This window comes from Pavona decussata, unplaced genomic scaffold (assembly GCF_977016875.1).
Source record: "Pavona decussata unplaced genomic scaffold, jaPavDecu1.1 SCAFFOLD_36, whole genome shotgun sequence".
NCBI classification, from domain to species: Eukaryota; Metazoa; Cnidaria; class Anthozoa; order Scleractinia; family Agariciidae; genus Pavona; species Pavona decussata.
The window spans coordinates 1087422-1104064 of record NW_028145458.1 but is presented as its reverse complement, the minus strand read 5'-3'; the positions used below and the strand labels follow the sequence as shown (position 1 = coordinate 1104064).

General features: G+C 37.7%; 1 protein-coding gene across 11 annotated transcripts in view; it reads left to right on the top strand.

Annotated features, from left to right (window-relative positions):
- Positions 1-16643, top strand: part of LOC146484260 (alpha-1,6-mannosyl-glycoprotein 4-beta-N-acetylglucosaminyltransferase-like) — a 33640-nt gene that overhangs the window by 5504 nt on the left and 11493 nt on the right. The window contains exons 1-2 of one of the 11 annotated variants that reach the window (XM_085105033.1): positions 5238-5684; positions 15056-15142. The exons of 2 other annotated variants lie outside the window; for them this stretch is intronic. In XM_085105033.1, the coding sequence (XP_084961159.1) occupies positions 5513-5684; positions 15056-15142 (259 nt within the window). In that variant the 5' untranslated portion in view covers positions 5238-5512. Of the gene's footprint in view, positions 1-5237; positions 5685-9732; positions 10122-11228; positions 11835-15055; positions 15143-16643 lie in introns of those variants that run through there. 8 more of the 11 variants (XM_085105032.1, XM_085105038.1, XM_085105042.1 and 5 more) reach the window with 8 other exon arrangements.

Genomic DNA, 16643 nt, shown 5'->3' with positions numbered 1-16643 from the left:
GGCTGCCTCGCGCATGCTCTCCCAAATTATATGAACATTTAAACTTGCCGAATTAGAATTGAGGTCAAGCCCAGGGCTGCCAGGCAGGCAGCTATATCGCTAAATCGCTAAATCTTGTTTCAAACCGGAAATGTTCAGTTGCGACAATGAAATGAAACTTCTAAATATAAATTTCATAACGAGATAATAGACCGCAAGTTTTTCAGTCGATAGACTGAAGTGAATGTAACTGAACTTTGTAAACAAGCGAACATTCTATTTTAGGTCTATTGTCGGTTATTTTTTCCACAAACGAAAGGTTGAAAGTTTGAGTTTGAAAGCGACTGTTTGAAGCGTACGTCTAGCGCGTGATGTGTCTTATTTACAAACATTGTCTAATTGATAGCGTTTAATCTTCAAATATCGTTGTCGGAACATACTATTATACTTTTAGGCCTATGGATTATTTTCCAAGAGTCATGGCTTAGAATTAAACGGCTGTGTAACCGAATTCGTGAAAACCATCGGTAATACCAAGTATGGTGGCAATACGATCAGTAGCTTTCGAGATTCAATACCTGTTTCATTTTCCTGTTTCTCACTTCAGGGAGCTCACAACGAGACAAATTTAAGAAAAATACTTCTCAAATTAATTTACAATTCTTGAAACAAAACAAAAGTCCGTCAATGTGGTTTGGAAGTATGATGTTAATTATTATTTCGATATGATGGAATCTGCTCAAACGGACGAAAAATATTTAACGCTTAGGTCGCGGCCAATTATGTATATTCATGTAATGTCACGAACGTTTGAAATCGGATTCCGCTAAAAATTAACACAGATACTGGGGAATAAGAGGGTCTGGATGGGGTTAACTGACAACTGACAAATAGCCAAAATTTTAACTGACAACTGACAAATAGCATAAAATTTAACCGACAACTGACATTTATACTCGTTGGTACTGACAACTGACGAAAGACCTGCTGCTACGTTTTTCGGCTAATAATTGATATATTTTATACCAAATCACCAAACAACAAACAAACGTGTATAATAAACAACAGCAGAGTAGGGCGTCATATTTTATACTAACAATTCATATTAGTTAATAGTTTTTTCTAACATGACCCAAATTTACGTGGAACGCGCTCTAGCAATATCACCGAGTCTATACCATGTCCGCTCGTTCCGGCGCCGAATAAAGGCGATTGCTAGCTTTTGCCGCGTTGATAAGATTCGGATACGGTATTCGAACGACACCGAAGCCGTATTCCAATCAATTGCGATGAGCTACAATAGAGACAGTTCAGTCTCTAAAGAAGCATCTGTTGTCATTGCTCTGGCTGAGAGAACTCCCAGAGGGGGGGGGGGGGTACTCGGGTATATTAGGGGTGGGGACGTGCGAAGACCTTTTTTGGGTTTGAAATTCTCAGCTTGGGACTTTTTTCGGGTTTGAAATTTTTTGGTGGACTTTTTTTGCCCTTAAGATTTTTTTTTTTTTGACTTTTATTGTTTTTGATGCTTAAAAAATTTGGACCTTTTTTGGGGTTACGTTTTTGGCTGCTGGACTTTTTTGGGTTTTCCTTAGCGTGACGGGACTTTTTTCGGGTTTCAAAATTTGGCCTCATTCGCACCTCCCAGTAACTAATTTACCCGAGTACCCCCCCTGGGAGAGAACTGGCAATAAAATTCGGCCTTGGAGAGTTTGATTTAAAACTTTAACGCATGGCACCGAAGCAGGGAGGAAGAAGCGAAAATTTTGCGATAATCACAGATGGTCAGTGGAAAATGGAGCTGCCAAGCTTGCTCGAGGAAACAGGCAGCGAACTTACGCTTCTGGAACAAGGAATGCGCCGGCTGCATGACAGCATAGCTGCGACTAACAAGGAATACCTTGAAGAGGTTGAGTTGTGCACGTTACCCACAACAGTTGTGGAGAACATTCACGCCATCTCCCATTTTAAACATGAGACGTTCACCACCTTACATAAGACCACCATGGCTTTTGAAAGTACAAAATTGATGCAACCGCTTCCGTCAGCAGAGATTAGCGCTGAAACGGAGACTGCCATGAAAGAAGAGGACGAGTACGATACAGCTTCAGACAACGATATCTCTGATACTGAGGAGGAAATTTCACCTGACGCAGTTTCAAGGTCTGGCCGACCAATACGCGCCCATTTTCGCTTGGATTCGTAAGGTATGTTCTTAGTAGATTGGCCATGGGATGATTTGTAGAGAGGCCAAAGAAACGATTGTTGTTGCAAAAATGTAAACATAAAATTAAACATTAACCAGAAACAAGTTTTTACAATACTTTTCCGGTTATCAGGGTACGCTCCTATCTGTCTTACATGACGTTTAAGTTTATTTGGGTCCTCGAGAAACTATTAAAATCTGCACTTAATTATTAACAGCCATTTAACTGACAACTGACAAATGGCCCAAAATTTAACTCACAACTGACAAATAGCCTAAAATTTAACTGACAACTGACATTTGTACCCCCCCATCCAGACCCTCGAATAATGGAGGTGCATAAGGGTTGCTTTTCATTGAGTGGATCGCACGTGGTTTGTGTTCAAGTTTTCTCCATATCTGTTAACGGCTTTCAAATGAAAACTCAAATATTATTGAAATTGAAAATATGAGACTACAAAGTTCTGGTTCCCAAGTATTTGTTAACCTTTCGTAAAGACTTTCTTGGACTTATATATCTTTGGCGGCATTTGACTTTCATTTGCCGTGGATCTTGAGAATTCTTTCAAATACCGTGTTAATACTGATGGATATTACTCGCATCTTGAATTATCGCACGCTGCATGAAATTCGACTAGATTGAAATCACCTCCATAACACGCGGTTTGGTTTATTTGTCACTTAACAAAGTACATCAGCGCGACGAAAGCTTCGCGCAATTTAAGCGAAAGAAAAGGAAGAATCTGATAACAGTCCGTATTTCAATCTTTGAGAAATCCAGCCTCGTTTGTATTGTTAGGAAAAGGTTTTATCTTCGGATTATTTCCGTAAACCGTCAATAAAACTAAAGCTGTCATTTCAAATCACGCAAACTGGAATTTCACTTGCCCAGTGTCGCTTTTTTATTCACAGATTCGAAAGTTTTGACTCCAACAAGCGAACGATTCATGGAAAGTGGTTGATATTGATTATATCCTGAAATACAGGAGTCAACGGGAGTTCTAGTGTTTCTTATTTATTGGTTTGCTTCTTGTAGCAATCTCAAATGCAAAATAGATACTCATAAGAACAGAAATCAACTAGAGTTTTTGTTTCAAACCTTTGAGCGCAATGTCCGCTACAGGGAATACAAAAGGAGGCTGTAAAGATCTTCATTCTAACATGATTCTTCTACAAAGGCTTGAAGGAACGAAAATGAATCTGCAAAAGGACGCAATTCAAGCTAGGGCTCCGTGATTACTACTAGTTGGAAGTTCCGAGCACAAAACCTTTGAAAATCTGCAAGAGAAGCCAACCTTATTAGTGTGAACAGTTTTAATGCCTTGAAAAACGAAAGCAAAAGGAGAAAAAGAGAAAGTACTGGAAGAATAGTTTAAAGGGAAGCAAGAGGTGAGCTTAGACTTGAATGGTTTGTGGATTTTAGGTGATCTTCCTCGAGCATAATCATGAGACCAGGTTCTCTTCCTCCGACAATTTTTATATTAACCCATCGAGACTGAATCAAAACCAAGGTTCTTTTGCTAGGTTCGGTGCTAAGCTTTGGAATTCCCTTTGTGATAAACTCCGTCAACTCCACAAGAGAGCTTTCAAAAAACATATCAATGACATGTTATTATCGTTATTAGAGGCCGAGGACGATTATGATGAATCGCCCATACTGCTTAAAAAATAGCGAACTATCGGAAGGATACACAGTTTAATTTATAAAGTCGATACTGAAAATCTCATTTAGTTTAGTTTCAAGAAAAAATTAGTTTAGTTTTACAATGAGTTTAGTATAATTTATAATTTACTTATTAAAAGTGGTTGATTTTGTAAATGTTATGTATTTACGTTTGTATATGTTATTTATTTACGTAATTTATCACTGACTGCTGTCCCCCTTTCTCTCCGCCCGCCTCGACTAGCACCTGCTATTTGCGGGTGGAAATGTTTATTGTTTATTAAGGATTATGAAATAAATGTGAATGTGAATGTGAATAAAAGAAATCATGCATGGGAAAGATTGATGCACGTCATTGAAAATCATCTTCCGACAAATTATATATGCAAATCTTCAGGTAATGATTTCTACTGAACCGACGTTAAACTTCTAGTATTTCTTAGCCACAATGTAGTATTCTCTAGTCGCTCTTTTACGGATCACACAGTTCCTCATTCAGGCAAGAAACCTTTGTAGTATCTGTATCCATTTGCACTTTCTCTAGCCATTCCGCTCGAAGGTTGAATCCTTCGGAAACAAAAAATCAAACCGCTTTGTTTCCTTTAGTGTCTACTTTGCATTTGAGATTGCTACAAGAGAGAAGCCAAGAAACACTAGAGCTCTCTTGCTCGGATCTGAAAAACTTGCTATCAAAGAGCTTATCCGCTGAATAGTCTCCCTGTGAGCTTGGACAGCACTGGAAAATGATTTTTTTTGCTCATCTCAAAACGCCTCGTTTTGATGCCTAGTGTCAGTTTTTCCCGCGCGTCCACGATTTGTGAATACGGTGTATTGTTTTCCATTGAAATGAAGCACATAACAATCGCCGCTTGAGTAATTACTGCTAACAACGATCGCTGAATATAGTCACGATCTGAGTGTCATTACTTTTAAAATTCATCATTGCTGTTTCTCGTGTTTATTGTTTGGTATCACGTTGAAAACTTCATATGAAATTTACTTCAAAAGCTTGTAAATTTGTAACAATCCTTTAATTTCTATCAGCTAGCGAATCCTTTTTGCGTCACTTATTTGTTTACTACTTATTTAACTTTTATTTTAGTCAATTTGTAAAGACTAAATTTATTTGTATTTAGTTTAGTATAGACATACCTCGACTAGCTTCAGCTATTTGCGGGTAGGTATATAACCACCTTGTAACTGTCTGCTTCAATAAATACACATTATCTGGATACGTGCGTGACAATGCTGTACAGTGATATTAAGGTGCAAGTGCACATGATTAATACACACAAAGGTGCTTACATGAATATGCAAATGATTATCACATGGTGTAACACTTGTAGTCGCAAGCACGTGCACCCATTAGGGTCCTGTTTGTCCTTATGCTTTGATCTTAAACAACTAAAAATTAATAATATATGTCTCTTATCTGCCTGCGTCACAGAGAATTCAAATCTGAAAGCCAAGTTATCAAAATTTTCGACAAAAAAAAAAACACCAAAATTACAAACAGTATTTTCACTATGGAAACCAGACAAGTATCAGCAAGCATCCTCTCTGCTGACAACAATGTGACCCGTACTGTCGCGCTCGACCATACAGTACGGCAATATGTGTAGCTCAAATGGTTTGTAATGCCTTAACAGAACTGACCTGCTATAAATATGGGTAGAAAATATAGACGTGCTTTAAAAAGATTGGCATTTTTCACGATTTTGGTGATCTTAGCCTTGTTTTCCTTTTTCGTGGGGAAAAGTTCGATTATTCGAAGTCTTGATGAGACAAACGTTGCCAACCGCTGTGGCGAACAGTGTGCTAAACGAATGTCACGAATGGGTAAGTTCTACTTATGAACTGAACATTCTATTTTAGCTAGATTAGTTTAGGTCTATTGTCGGTTATATTCATAGTTCCACAAACGAAAGGTTGAAAATTTAAGTTTGAAAGCGGCTGTTTGAAGCGTACGTCTAGCGCGTGATATGTCTTATTTACAAACATTGTCTGATTGAAACATCCTTGGCGGAACATACTACTATACTTTTATGCCTGTGGATTATTTCCACAAAGTCATGGCTTAAAATTAAACGGCTTTGTGACCGAATTCGTGAAAACCAACAGTAATACCAATTAAGGTGGCAATACGACCAGTAGATTTCGAGATTCAATACCTGTTTCATTTTCCTGTTTCTCACTTTAGGGAGCTCACAACCAGACGAATTTAAGAAAACTACTTCTCAAATTAATTTAGAATTCTTGAAACAAAACAAAAGTCGGTCAAGGTGGTTTACAATTGTGATTTTCGATCTGATTCAATCTGCTCAAACGAACGAAAAATATTTAACGCTTAGGTCGCGGAGGATACACGGCCAATTATGTATATTCATATAATGTCACGAACGTTTGAAATCGGATTCCGCTAAAAATTAACACAGATACTGGGGAATAATGGAGGTGCATAAGGGTTGCTTTTCATTGAGTGGATCGCACGTGGTTTGTGTTCAAGTTTTCTCCATATCTGTTAACGGCTTTCAAATGAAAACTCAAATATTATTGAAATTGAAAATATGAGACTACAAAGTTCAGATTCCCAAGTATTTATTAACCTTTCATAAACTAAGACTTTCTTGGACTTATATATCTTTGGCGGCATTTGACTTTCATTTGCCGTGGATCTTGAGAATTCTTTCAAATACCGTGTTAATACTGATGGATATTACTCGCATCTTGAATTACACGCGCGCTGCATGAAATTCGACTAGATTGAAATCACCTCCATAACACGCGGTTTGGTTTATTTGTCACTTAACAAAGTACGTCAGTGCGACAAAAGCTTCGCGCAATTTAAGCGAAAGAAAAGGAAGAATCTGATAACAGTCCGTATTTCAATCTTTGAGAAATCCAGCCTCGTTTGTATTGTTAGGAAAAGGTTTTATCTTCGGATTATTTCCGTAAACCGTCAATAAAATTAAAGCTGTCATTTCAAATCACGCAAACTGGAATTTCACTTGCCCAGTGTCGCTTTTTTATTCACAGATTCGAAAGTTTTGACTCCAACAAGCGAACGATTCATGGAAAGTGGTTGATATTGATTATATCCTGAAATACGGGAGTCAACGGGAGTTCTAGTGTTTCTTATTTATTGGTTTGCTTCTTGTAGCAATCTCAAATGCAAAATAGATACTCATAAGAACCGAAATCAGCTAGAGTTTTTGTTTCAAACCTTTGAGCGCAATGTCCGCTACAGGGAATACAAAAGGAGGTTGTAAAGATCTTCATTCTAACATGATTCTTCTACAAAGGCTTGAAGGAACGAAAATGAATCTACAAAAGGACGCAATTCAAGCTAGGGTTCCGTGATTACTACTAGTTGGAAGTTCCGAGCACAAAACCTTTGAAAATCTGCAAGAGAAGCCAACCTTATTAGTGTGAACAGTTTTAATGCCTTGAAAAACGAAAGCAAAAGGAGAAAAAGAGAAAGTACTGGAAGAATAGTTTAAAGGGAAGCAAGAGGTGAGCTTAGACTTGAATGGTTTGTGGATTTTAGGTGATCTTCCTCGAGCATAATCATGAGACCAGGTTCTCTTCCTCCGACAATTTTTATATTAACCCATCGAGACTGAATCAAAACCAAGGTTCTTTTGCTAGGTTCGGTGCTAAGCTTTGGAATTCCCCTTGTGATAAACTCCGTCAACTCCACAAGAGAGCTTTCAAAAAACATATCAATGACATGTTATTTTCGTTATTAGAGGCCGAGGACGATTATGATGAATCGCCCATACTGCTTAAAAAATAGCGAACTATCGGAAGGATACACAGTTTAATTTATAAAGTCGATACTGAAAATCTCATTTAGTTTAGTTTCAAGAAAAAATTAGTTTAGTTTTACAATGAGTTTAGTATAATTTATAATTTACTTATTAAAAGTGGTTGATTTTGTAAATGTTATGTATTTACGTTTGTATATGTTATTTACTTACGTAATTTATTACTAACTGCTGTCCCCCTTTCTCTCCGCCCCCCTCGACTAGCACCTGCTATTTGCGGGTGGAAATGTTTATTGTTTATTAAGGATTATGAAATAAATGTGAATGTGAATGTGAATAAAAGAAATCATGCATGGGAAAGATTGATGCACGTCATTGAAAATCATCTTCCGACAAATTATATATGCAAATTTTCAGGTAATGATTTCTACTGAACCGACGTTAAACTTCTAGTATTTCTTAGCCACAATGTAGTATTCTCTAGTCGCTCTTTTACGGATCACACAGTTCCTCATTCAGGCAAGAAACCTTTGTAGTATCTGTATCCATTTGCACTTTCTCTAGCCATTCCGCTCGAAGGTTGAATCCTTCGGAAACAAAAAATCAAACCGCTTTGTTTCCTTTAGTGTCTACTTTGCATTTGAGATTGCTACAAGAGAGAAGCCAAGAAACACTAGAGCTCTCTTGCTCGGATCTGAAAAACTTGCTATCAAAGAGCTTATCCGCTGAATAGTCTCCCTGTGAGCTTGGACAGCACTGGAAAATGATTTTTTTTGCTCATCCCAAAACGCCTCGTTTTGATGCCTAGTGCCAGTTTTTCCCGCGCGTCCACGATTTGTGAATACGGTGTATTGTTTTCCATTGAAATGAAGCACATAACAATCGCCGCTTGAGTAATTACTGCTAACAACGATCGCTGAATATAGTCACGATCTGAGTGTCATTACTTTTAAAATTCATCATTGCTGTTTCTCGTGTTTATTGTTTGGTATCACGTTGAAAACTTCATATGAAATTTACTTCAAAAGCTTGTAAATTTGTAACAATCTTTAATTTCTATCAGCTAGCGAATCCTTTTTGCGTCACTTATTTGTTTACTACTTATTTAACTTTTATTTTAGTCAATTTGTAAAGACTAAATTTATTTGTATTTAGTTTAGTATAGACATACCTACCCGCCTCGACTAGCTATTTGCGGGTAGGTATATAACCACCTTGTAACTGTCTGCTTAAAGGCTGGTTTCCATATGATCGCGGATCGCAGATCGCAGATCGCAATAAGGTCTGCGATCGTTTGCGATCATATGAAACTACTTCTGCGATCGTCTGCGATCCTGCGATCGCGATCGCAGACGATCGCAGAAGATAGAACCATGTTCTATCTAAAGGCTGGTTTCCATATGATCGCAGACGATCGCAGACCTTATTGCGATCTGCGATCTGCGATCTGCGATCCGCGATCATATGGAAACCAGCTTTAAATAAAGTGTTGTTGTTGTTCTATATTTTAAATACACACTATCTGGATACGTGCGTGACAATGCTGTATAGTGATATTACACCTTTTGCTGTTCATTACGAGAAAATACGCATTCATTTGCGTAAAATGGCGACCAAATCCGCGAAGATACATTCATTAATATTAATAATGATTTATGCACGTTAATGTTTGTCTATTACCTCTATTGACTTTCAAGATGGTGTTAATGACTTGAATATTAGCGCAAATGAAAGTATATTTTTCTCCTTTGTATGTCGAATGACGCATAAGAATGCCCAAAAGTGTTTTTGAATGTTGATAAAAATGCAAACATCGTTATTGAATCTGAGTTAAGCGCAAATGTTCGTCGTTTGGCGCTAATGAATGTATCTTCGCGCAATTGGTCGCCATTTTACGCAAATAGATGCATATTTTCTCATAATGAACAGCAAAAGGTGTTAGGTGCAAGTGCATATGATTAATACACACAAAGGTACATACATGAATATGCAAGTGATTATCACATAGTGTAACACTCGTAGCCGCAAGCACGTGCACCCATTAGGGTCCTGTTTGTCCTTATGCTTTAAACAACTAGAAATTAATAATATGTCTCTTATCTGCCTGTGTCACAGAGAATTCAAATCTGAAAGCCAAGTTATCAAAATTTTCGACAAAAAAAAAACACCAAAATTACAAACAATATTTTCACTATGGAAACCAGACAAGTATCAGCAAGCATCCTCTCTGCTGACGACAATATGACCCGTACTGTCACGTTCGACCATACAGTATGACAATATGTGTAGCTCAAAAAATGGTTTGTAATGCCTTAACAGAACTGACCTGCTCTAAATATGGGAAGGAAATATAGACGTGCTCTGAAAAGGTTGGCATTTTTCACGATTTTGGTGATCTTAGCCTTGTTTTCCTTTTTCGTGGGGAAAAGTTCGATTATTCGAAGTCTTGATGAGACAAACGTTGCCAACCGCTGTGGCGAACAGTGTGCTGAACGAATGTCACGAATGGGTAAGTAAACGAAAGTTCTACATATGAACTGAACATTCTATTTTAGCTAGATTAGTTTAGGTCTATTGTCGGTTATATTCATAGTTCCACAAACGAAAGGTTGAAAATTTAAGTTTGAAAGCGGCTGTTTGAAGCGTACGTCTAGCGCGTGATATGTCTTATTTACAAACATTGTCTAATTGAAACATCCTTGGCGGAACATACTACTATACTTTTATGCCTGTGGATTATTTCCACAAAGTCATGGCTTAAAATTAAACGGCTGTGTCACCGAATTCGTGAAAACCAACAGTGATACCAAGTAAGGTGGCAATACGATCAGTAAATTTCGAGATTCGATACCTGTTTCATTTTCCTGTTTCTCACTTCAGGGAGCTCACAACGAGAAAATTTAAGAAAACTACTTCTCAAATTAATTTACAATTCTTGAAACAAAACAAAAGTCCGTCAAGGTGGTTTGGAAGTGTGATGTTAATTATCATTTCCATCTGATTCAATCTGCTCAAACGAACGAAAAATATTTAACGCTTAAGATGGCCATATATAGTCACATAATGTCAGGAACGTTTGAAATCCGATTTCGCTAAAAATTAACAGAGATACTGGGGAATAATGGAGGTCCAGAAGGGTTGCTTTTCATTGAGTGGATCGCACGTGGTTTTGGGTCCAAGTTTTCTCCATATCTGTTAACGCCTTACAAATGAAAACTCAAATGTTATTGAAATTGAAAATATGAGACTGTATAAAGTTCAGATTCCCAAGTATTTGGTATCCTTAACCTTTCTTAAAGAATTTCTTGGACTTTTATATCTTTGGCGACATTTGACTTTCATCTGCCGGGGATCTTGAGAATTCTCAGTTTCAGATACCGTGTTAATACTACTTAACAAATAAAGAAGCCTCGACTGTGCTCTGTTCTGTTGTAAAGCACTTAGGAAGCGGCTAGAGCACGAAAGAAGTGTAGGGGTTAAAACTCGAGACGCTAGCCGCTTCCTAAGTGCTTTACAACAGAACAGAGCATAGTCAAGGCTTCTTTATTTGTTTTATGATAAAGAATTCTTTTATTTCCCCCCGCATTCACTCTCATTTTCAAGACAAACTTCATTTTCCGAACGAACAGATATGGCATGAGCGTGCATCTGTACTCTGATGAAGCACGCTAAAATAAGCCAATCACAATCCTTGTTAGAATGTTTCAAATGATTTGATTGGTTGAACAAGACGAAAGCTGTCAGACATGTCAAAACACGGCATCAAAGTTTACAAACTTTGCTCAGTTCGAATGTAACGCCAGCAGCGTCACCGCTTCTTCAGTTTTGCCATTTAAAAACCAGGATGGAAAACTAAAATGTTCATTGAAATCCGGTGGATTTGTGGCTAATGAAAATCTGGACGTCACTAATATGCAGAACATGGCAATTCGGAAACAAACCGCTTAAAGTTTGCGGCCGGAAATAAACCAACTGCTGCGCTGTGTTTTGTGAATGAACAACAGTCGAATTCACTAGGCAAGAGGATTGCTGGAACTGTTGGCACCGTTTGGAAAAGAGCTGCTGTGACTGCTGTGGCCTCCCACTCAATGCTCCGGAGAGGATATTTGAACAAGCTGTTAGTTGTTCACTCGAAGGGCGAGCGTTGTAACTTCTGAGGCTTGCTTCACTGCGGTGAGCGGAGGTGGCTATGATGCGGCGTGATAGAACTTGCACCGAAAATGTAAGGATCTTGTAAGGTTATATATTTGTGTATTCGCTAGCTAATTCAATTTTCAGTTTTCTCATTTTTTTTTGTTTCATTTTTTTGTCCGAGAATACAGCTAACGAACGTTGACGGGATCTTTTAACACTGTTTTGAAGCTTGTGACATTTTTACATCTTTCGTTCGAAAACTTGAGCTGTCCATTTTATGTTATCTTTGGTGTTTTTCGTCTCTGCCCTCGATGTAATTTCGTCAATTTCGGTGGTTGACAAGTTTGCAAATCTCTGTTTGTTTATTTTTCTACTTGGCTCTGTGTTTTAGTCGCTAACTTCTGTAACTTCTTCGGAAACGTCACTTTTAATCACCGTGTTATTTGTACCGTTTTTTACCTTGTATGCGCACAGGATGGTCTATATCCATTGAAGCTAAGAGCTCGTTTTCGTTTTCTAGGTTATAAAAGACGTCAGGATCGAAAAACAATAATAATAATAAATAAATAAAACCGAGCTGAGAGAAGTCCAGGAATTTCACAAAAGGGCTCATGGCGTGACACCGTTGCTCCGTGCATCTGTAATCTGATAAAGCACGCTGTTTCAACCAATCAGCGCGCGCATTATATCGAAACTTTATTATAATGGATACTACAGAGGTGATTCCACCAGACCTAAAGCGGTACACAGTGATAAATGACATTTTTGCAGTTTTAATATTCTTTAAAGAGAAATAAAATTTCGCAAATAAGCAACTCTGTACATAATACAAACGCTCATCCCGCAGTTATCGAAATATCATTAACGACCGGAAAGGTTTGGCTCTATAGGGAAACTCAATATTCGTAGTTACTGAATTACATTCACGGCGAAAGTTTTTCCTCTGGATATAAGGAGAATATTTCATAATTATTGAAGTTTCATTAACAGAAAAGTTTTCTTCCCGTATTTCGCAATAAATAAAGTTTCATCAACGGCGAAATCTTCTTTCGGTATTGTAGAATATCCGCACGAAGACATCGTAAATGCAAATTTGTCCCAACCCTCTTGTCCTTGATTGTCAAAAATGTGGATTTATTGTAAAGCAATATAGTTTCATGATTTTCATACCGGAATAAGTCGTAAACATGGAGATTGGAGGGTTTTGCTCGCCAAGTACTGAGTCGTGGATGACCTTAGTTGTGCTTCATTTTCCGGTTCATTACAACATTCGGATTATGTTTGTATGTAGCTGTGTCAAATTTACCGGAAACAGTTTGTAAAACTAATCGTGCTAAACATCGTCCACCAGCCTGAATGGCTGTTTATTTAGCCGCTTTCACACTAGAGACGGACAAGTGGCAGGCGGCGTGGCCTCTAGTGGTTAGGGGCGCCGGACGTGTAGTCTGGAGGCCCCTGGTTCAAGTCCCGCTCCAAGGCCACGCTTTGTAAATAGCCAACTGATTTGCCTCCCACCAGTTGGGATTTTTAACAATGTTATTTTCAGTTTGCATATTTATTTCACTGGTTTATAGTGTCCCCAATAAGCGCTACAGCGCTATATAGAGTGTGTGCACGACGGCCATGTTGGAGGACCAAAACATTACAATGATTTTCCTTTGGGAAATATATTCTATTTTTATGCAAACATATTCTTTTGTCTTAGTCCTCCAACATGGCCGCCGTGCACACACTCTATACTTTGATACTTAAATGAAGTCATTTATTTATTTATGTATTTATTTTAAGTTAGTCCGTCGATTTGTTCGTCTATTACTGAAGACGATATTGTGAGGTCGATTTGTTCGTCTAGACGGATAAGTCGTCCAAAGTCCGAGTTAAATTTACATCAGACGAACAAACGGTTGCATCTCGGTTGCATCTCGGTTGCATGTCTGGGAAAGGGAATGATGGTTTATAAAGCGAAAATCAAGTCATGGTCCGAGCAAGATTAAAGTCAGTTGCTAGTGTTTTGGCTTCGAATGAGCATTGGAATAGAAAAGTTCACACGAGGCTGCGTTCAATAAGATTCGAGACGAGTTTTAGCTAGAGTTCGAAGGTTTCGAAGGCCGAGATGATTCTGCTTTATCTATAGACCAGTTGAGACAGACATTCAAATGGCTTAAGAAAGGATATATGGGTTATTGACCAAGCGTGAGGTCAAGATGGCTGGATATTGGCCAAGTTCTTTTTTTGCGTTTTTATGGACCGAGACGAAGTCGAGGTTCATAAAAACACAAAAAAAGAACGAGGCCAATATCCAGCCATCTTGACCGAACAAGCTTGGTCAATAAAGGATTTATTATATGGCTTTACCTTCAAGTTAAAACTACAACAACAAAACAAAACAGGACATGAAACTGCTCAAATCCTCAAAAAGAACTCGAGGATGCCTAAAAGTCAAACAACGGCAAGGTGGCAAATAGTGCAAAGCATGAACGACTGCTCCTCGCTGCAAAAAGAATAAAATGATGAGAGAATTACCGCATAATATTCTATTCTCGTGCGACGGTTGATAACCAAAATTAGTTGCACGTGGTGAATGATGGAAACTGTCCAAGCTTTCCTTAAAGTGTCAACCAACAAATCCGTTCGGTCTCATTGTTCATAGTTGATGCTTCTTAGGTGTCAACGTTTTTGCAATCGAGTGTATATGTAAGTTGTTTCTTGGGATCTTGTTCCTATGATATTAAAAACGAAATGAAATGGTAGAAGTCCACATGATGTAACCTTTACTGTTTTGTGTGTTTTATGAATGATAAGTTAAGAGTCAAACTCAGGGTGGTATTTTATATCACTGTAACGACCACAACCATCCTGCAATTTTTTGCCTTATTTCTTAAGTAATCCTTTTATCTTGGGTTCTATTTGTGTGCCTCCTGACAAGATAAAGCTTATTCACTTCAATTGCAAGGTTGTTTCTATTTATGCATGTGTTATGCAGTGCAATACAAGCCATTGTAATAACCTTAATGTCTGATCGCCTACATTTCCGTTTTCTTGAAACTTTTTTGTTAGTGCTCAGACGGAAAGTATTAACTGAAAATGTCGATCTCCTTATGTCGAACTCAGTTGCGTGTCACCAACCAGGGTTGGAGACTTTATATTAAATGTAGTATTAAACAGCATTAAAAGACCGGCTCAATGGAACGCCATACAATAGTATATAGGTAGTCTTTTACAGCACAGTTACAAGTTGAACATGTGAGACTTTCGTTCTTTTTTAACTGGCTCAATATTTAACCATGTATTTGCTTTTTTGTTTTGTAGAGACAGTGCCGCCAAGTACAGAATTACCAACACATCCAACTTTGAATTTTAAAAAAGATACATCTGATTCAAGCATCATGATGCCACGTAAGTTTGACTTAGATCACTCTTTCGTACTCCTTTTTGCGCAACGAGTGCACTTAATCACGAGTACGAGTTGTTTTGGTAAGATCTCCACACCGCCTAATTCATCAATTTAGCAACTCAAACTCTATTCACGCTTGCTATCTTTGTAAGAGGCATAGTATGACAGTGGTATCTTTATATTTATTTCACTGGTTTATAGTGTCCCCAATTAGCGCTACAGCGCTAAATACTTAGATACTTAAATAAAGTCATTTATTCATTTATTTTTGTGTTAAGTTGCCTTAAGCCTGTCAGCGACACAACTGGCGATTTAAAAGGCAATGTCCCTAAAAGCGTTCCACTCGATTTCAGACTCGAAAACACTTTTGCCTCATATTTATATCATCAATACCACTATCCATCCTTATAACGAAAATGCAGTTAGAATAAGGAAATAGTTTATTTTACTGCCATTATCAACATTTCATCTCTGAACGACCATTACCGGCTAAAATATGCAAATTTTAGAAGCTGTTATTCAGGTTTTTAACGATCGTTAAAAGCTACTGCGGGCCGTTAAAACCTAGACCATTTGTACTCATTTGGAAGTATATTGCTTCTTCTTACTGTTCCAATACGATTTAGCCGTATTTCTCTGTAATCAGCAAAAACAGGTTATCGTTATTCTGGTAATTCAATTAAGTAAGCAAACTACACCAAAATATGCCTCAGAAATTTCACAAAATTCTTAAAAGTGGCACCTAACCTAGACTTAAAAACATGTTTTAGTTAAAGATAAAGAGGTATTTTATCAATTTATGCAATAAAACTTGTGGCACAACGCGATTCAGACTTGAAGGTTTCGACTCAAATTTACATATTGATGCAGAATTCGCGTTGCGTGACACCGGCTCCTTCGACGGGAAATTTCTCCAAATACTTGCCGCTCGGAAGTAAAATATGTTTTTTTAACCGAAAAAAATTATTTTTCTTCGTCTTCTTCCTTTTTCAATAAATAGATCTTCAGAAATATAATTATTCCTGAAAGTTCAGCAGCCAAACCTTAATTTTTATTTACTAAATAAATCGTTTCAACGCTTTCATTAGAAGCATAGTCACAGGCGAGACTTTAGAAAGGTCGTCGCATTTGCTTGTTGTAATATTTTGTTATAATTATTGATATTATTAAGCTTAAAAATAATAAAAAATGCCATTAGGCAACTTTTTTTGTACTTTATTTACAGGAAAACTGAACGGAAGTGTAGACCATTAAGTTTACTTACCTTTGCCACTAACCTTTGTTAGTCTCGCCCTTCCAAACGTGCTTTATTCGACATACAACAGTTGCGTTTTTAGGGAACATTTTTTTTACCGGTAAAATTAAGTATTTACATTTTACAGCGGGCAAGTCCTTCACGAATTGACCTTTACGCTGTATGGGACGAGAGTACACGGTAGTCCTTAAAGATAAGTTGTGAAAAAGAGGATTGGACTCCAAAAGCCGAGGAATCGAAAACCAGAA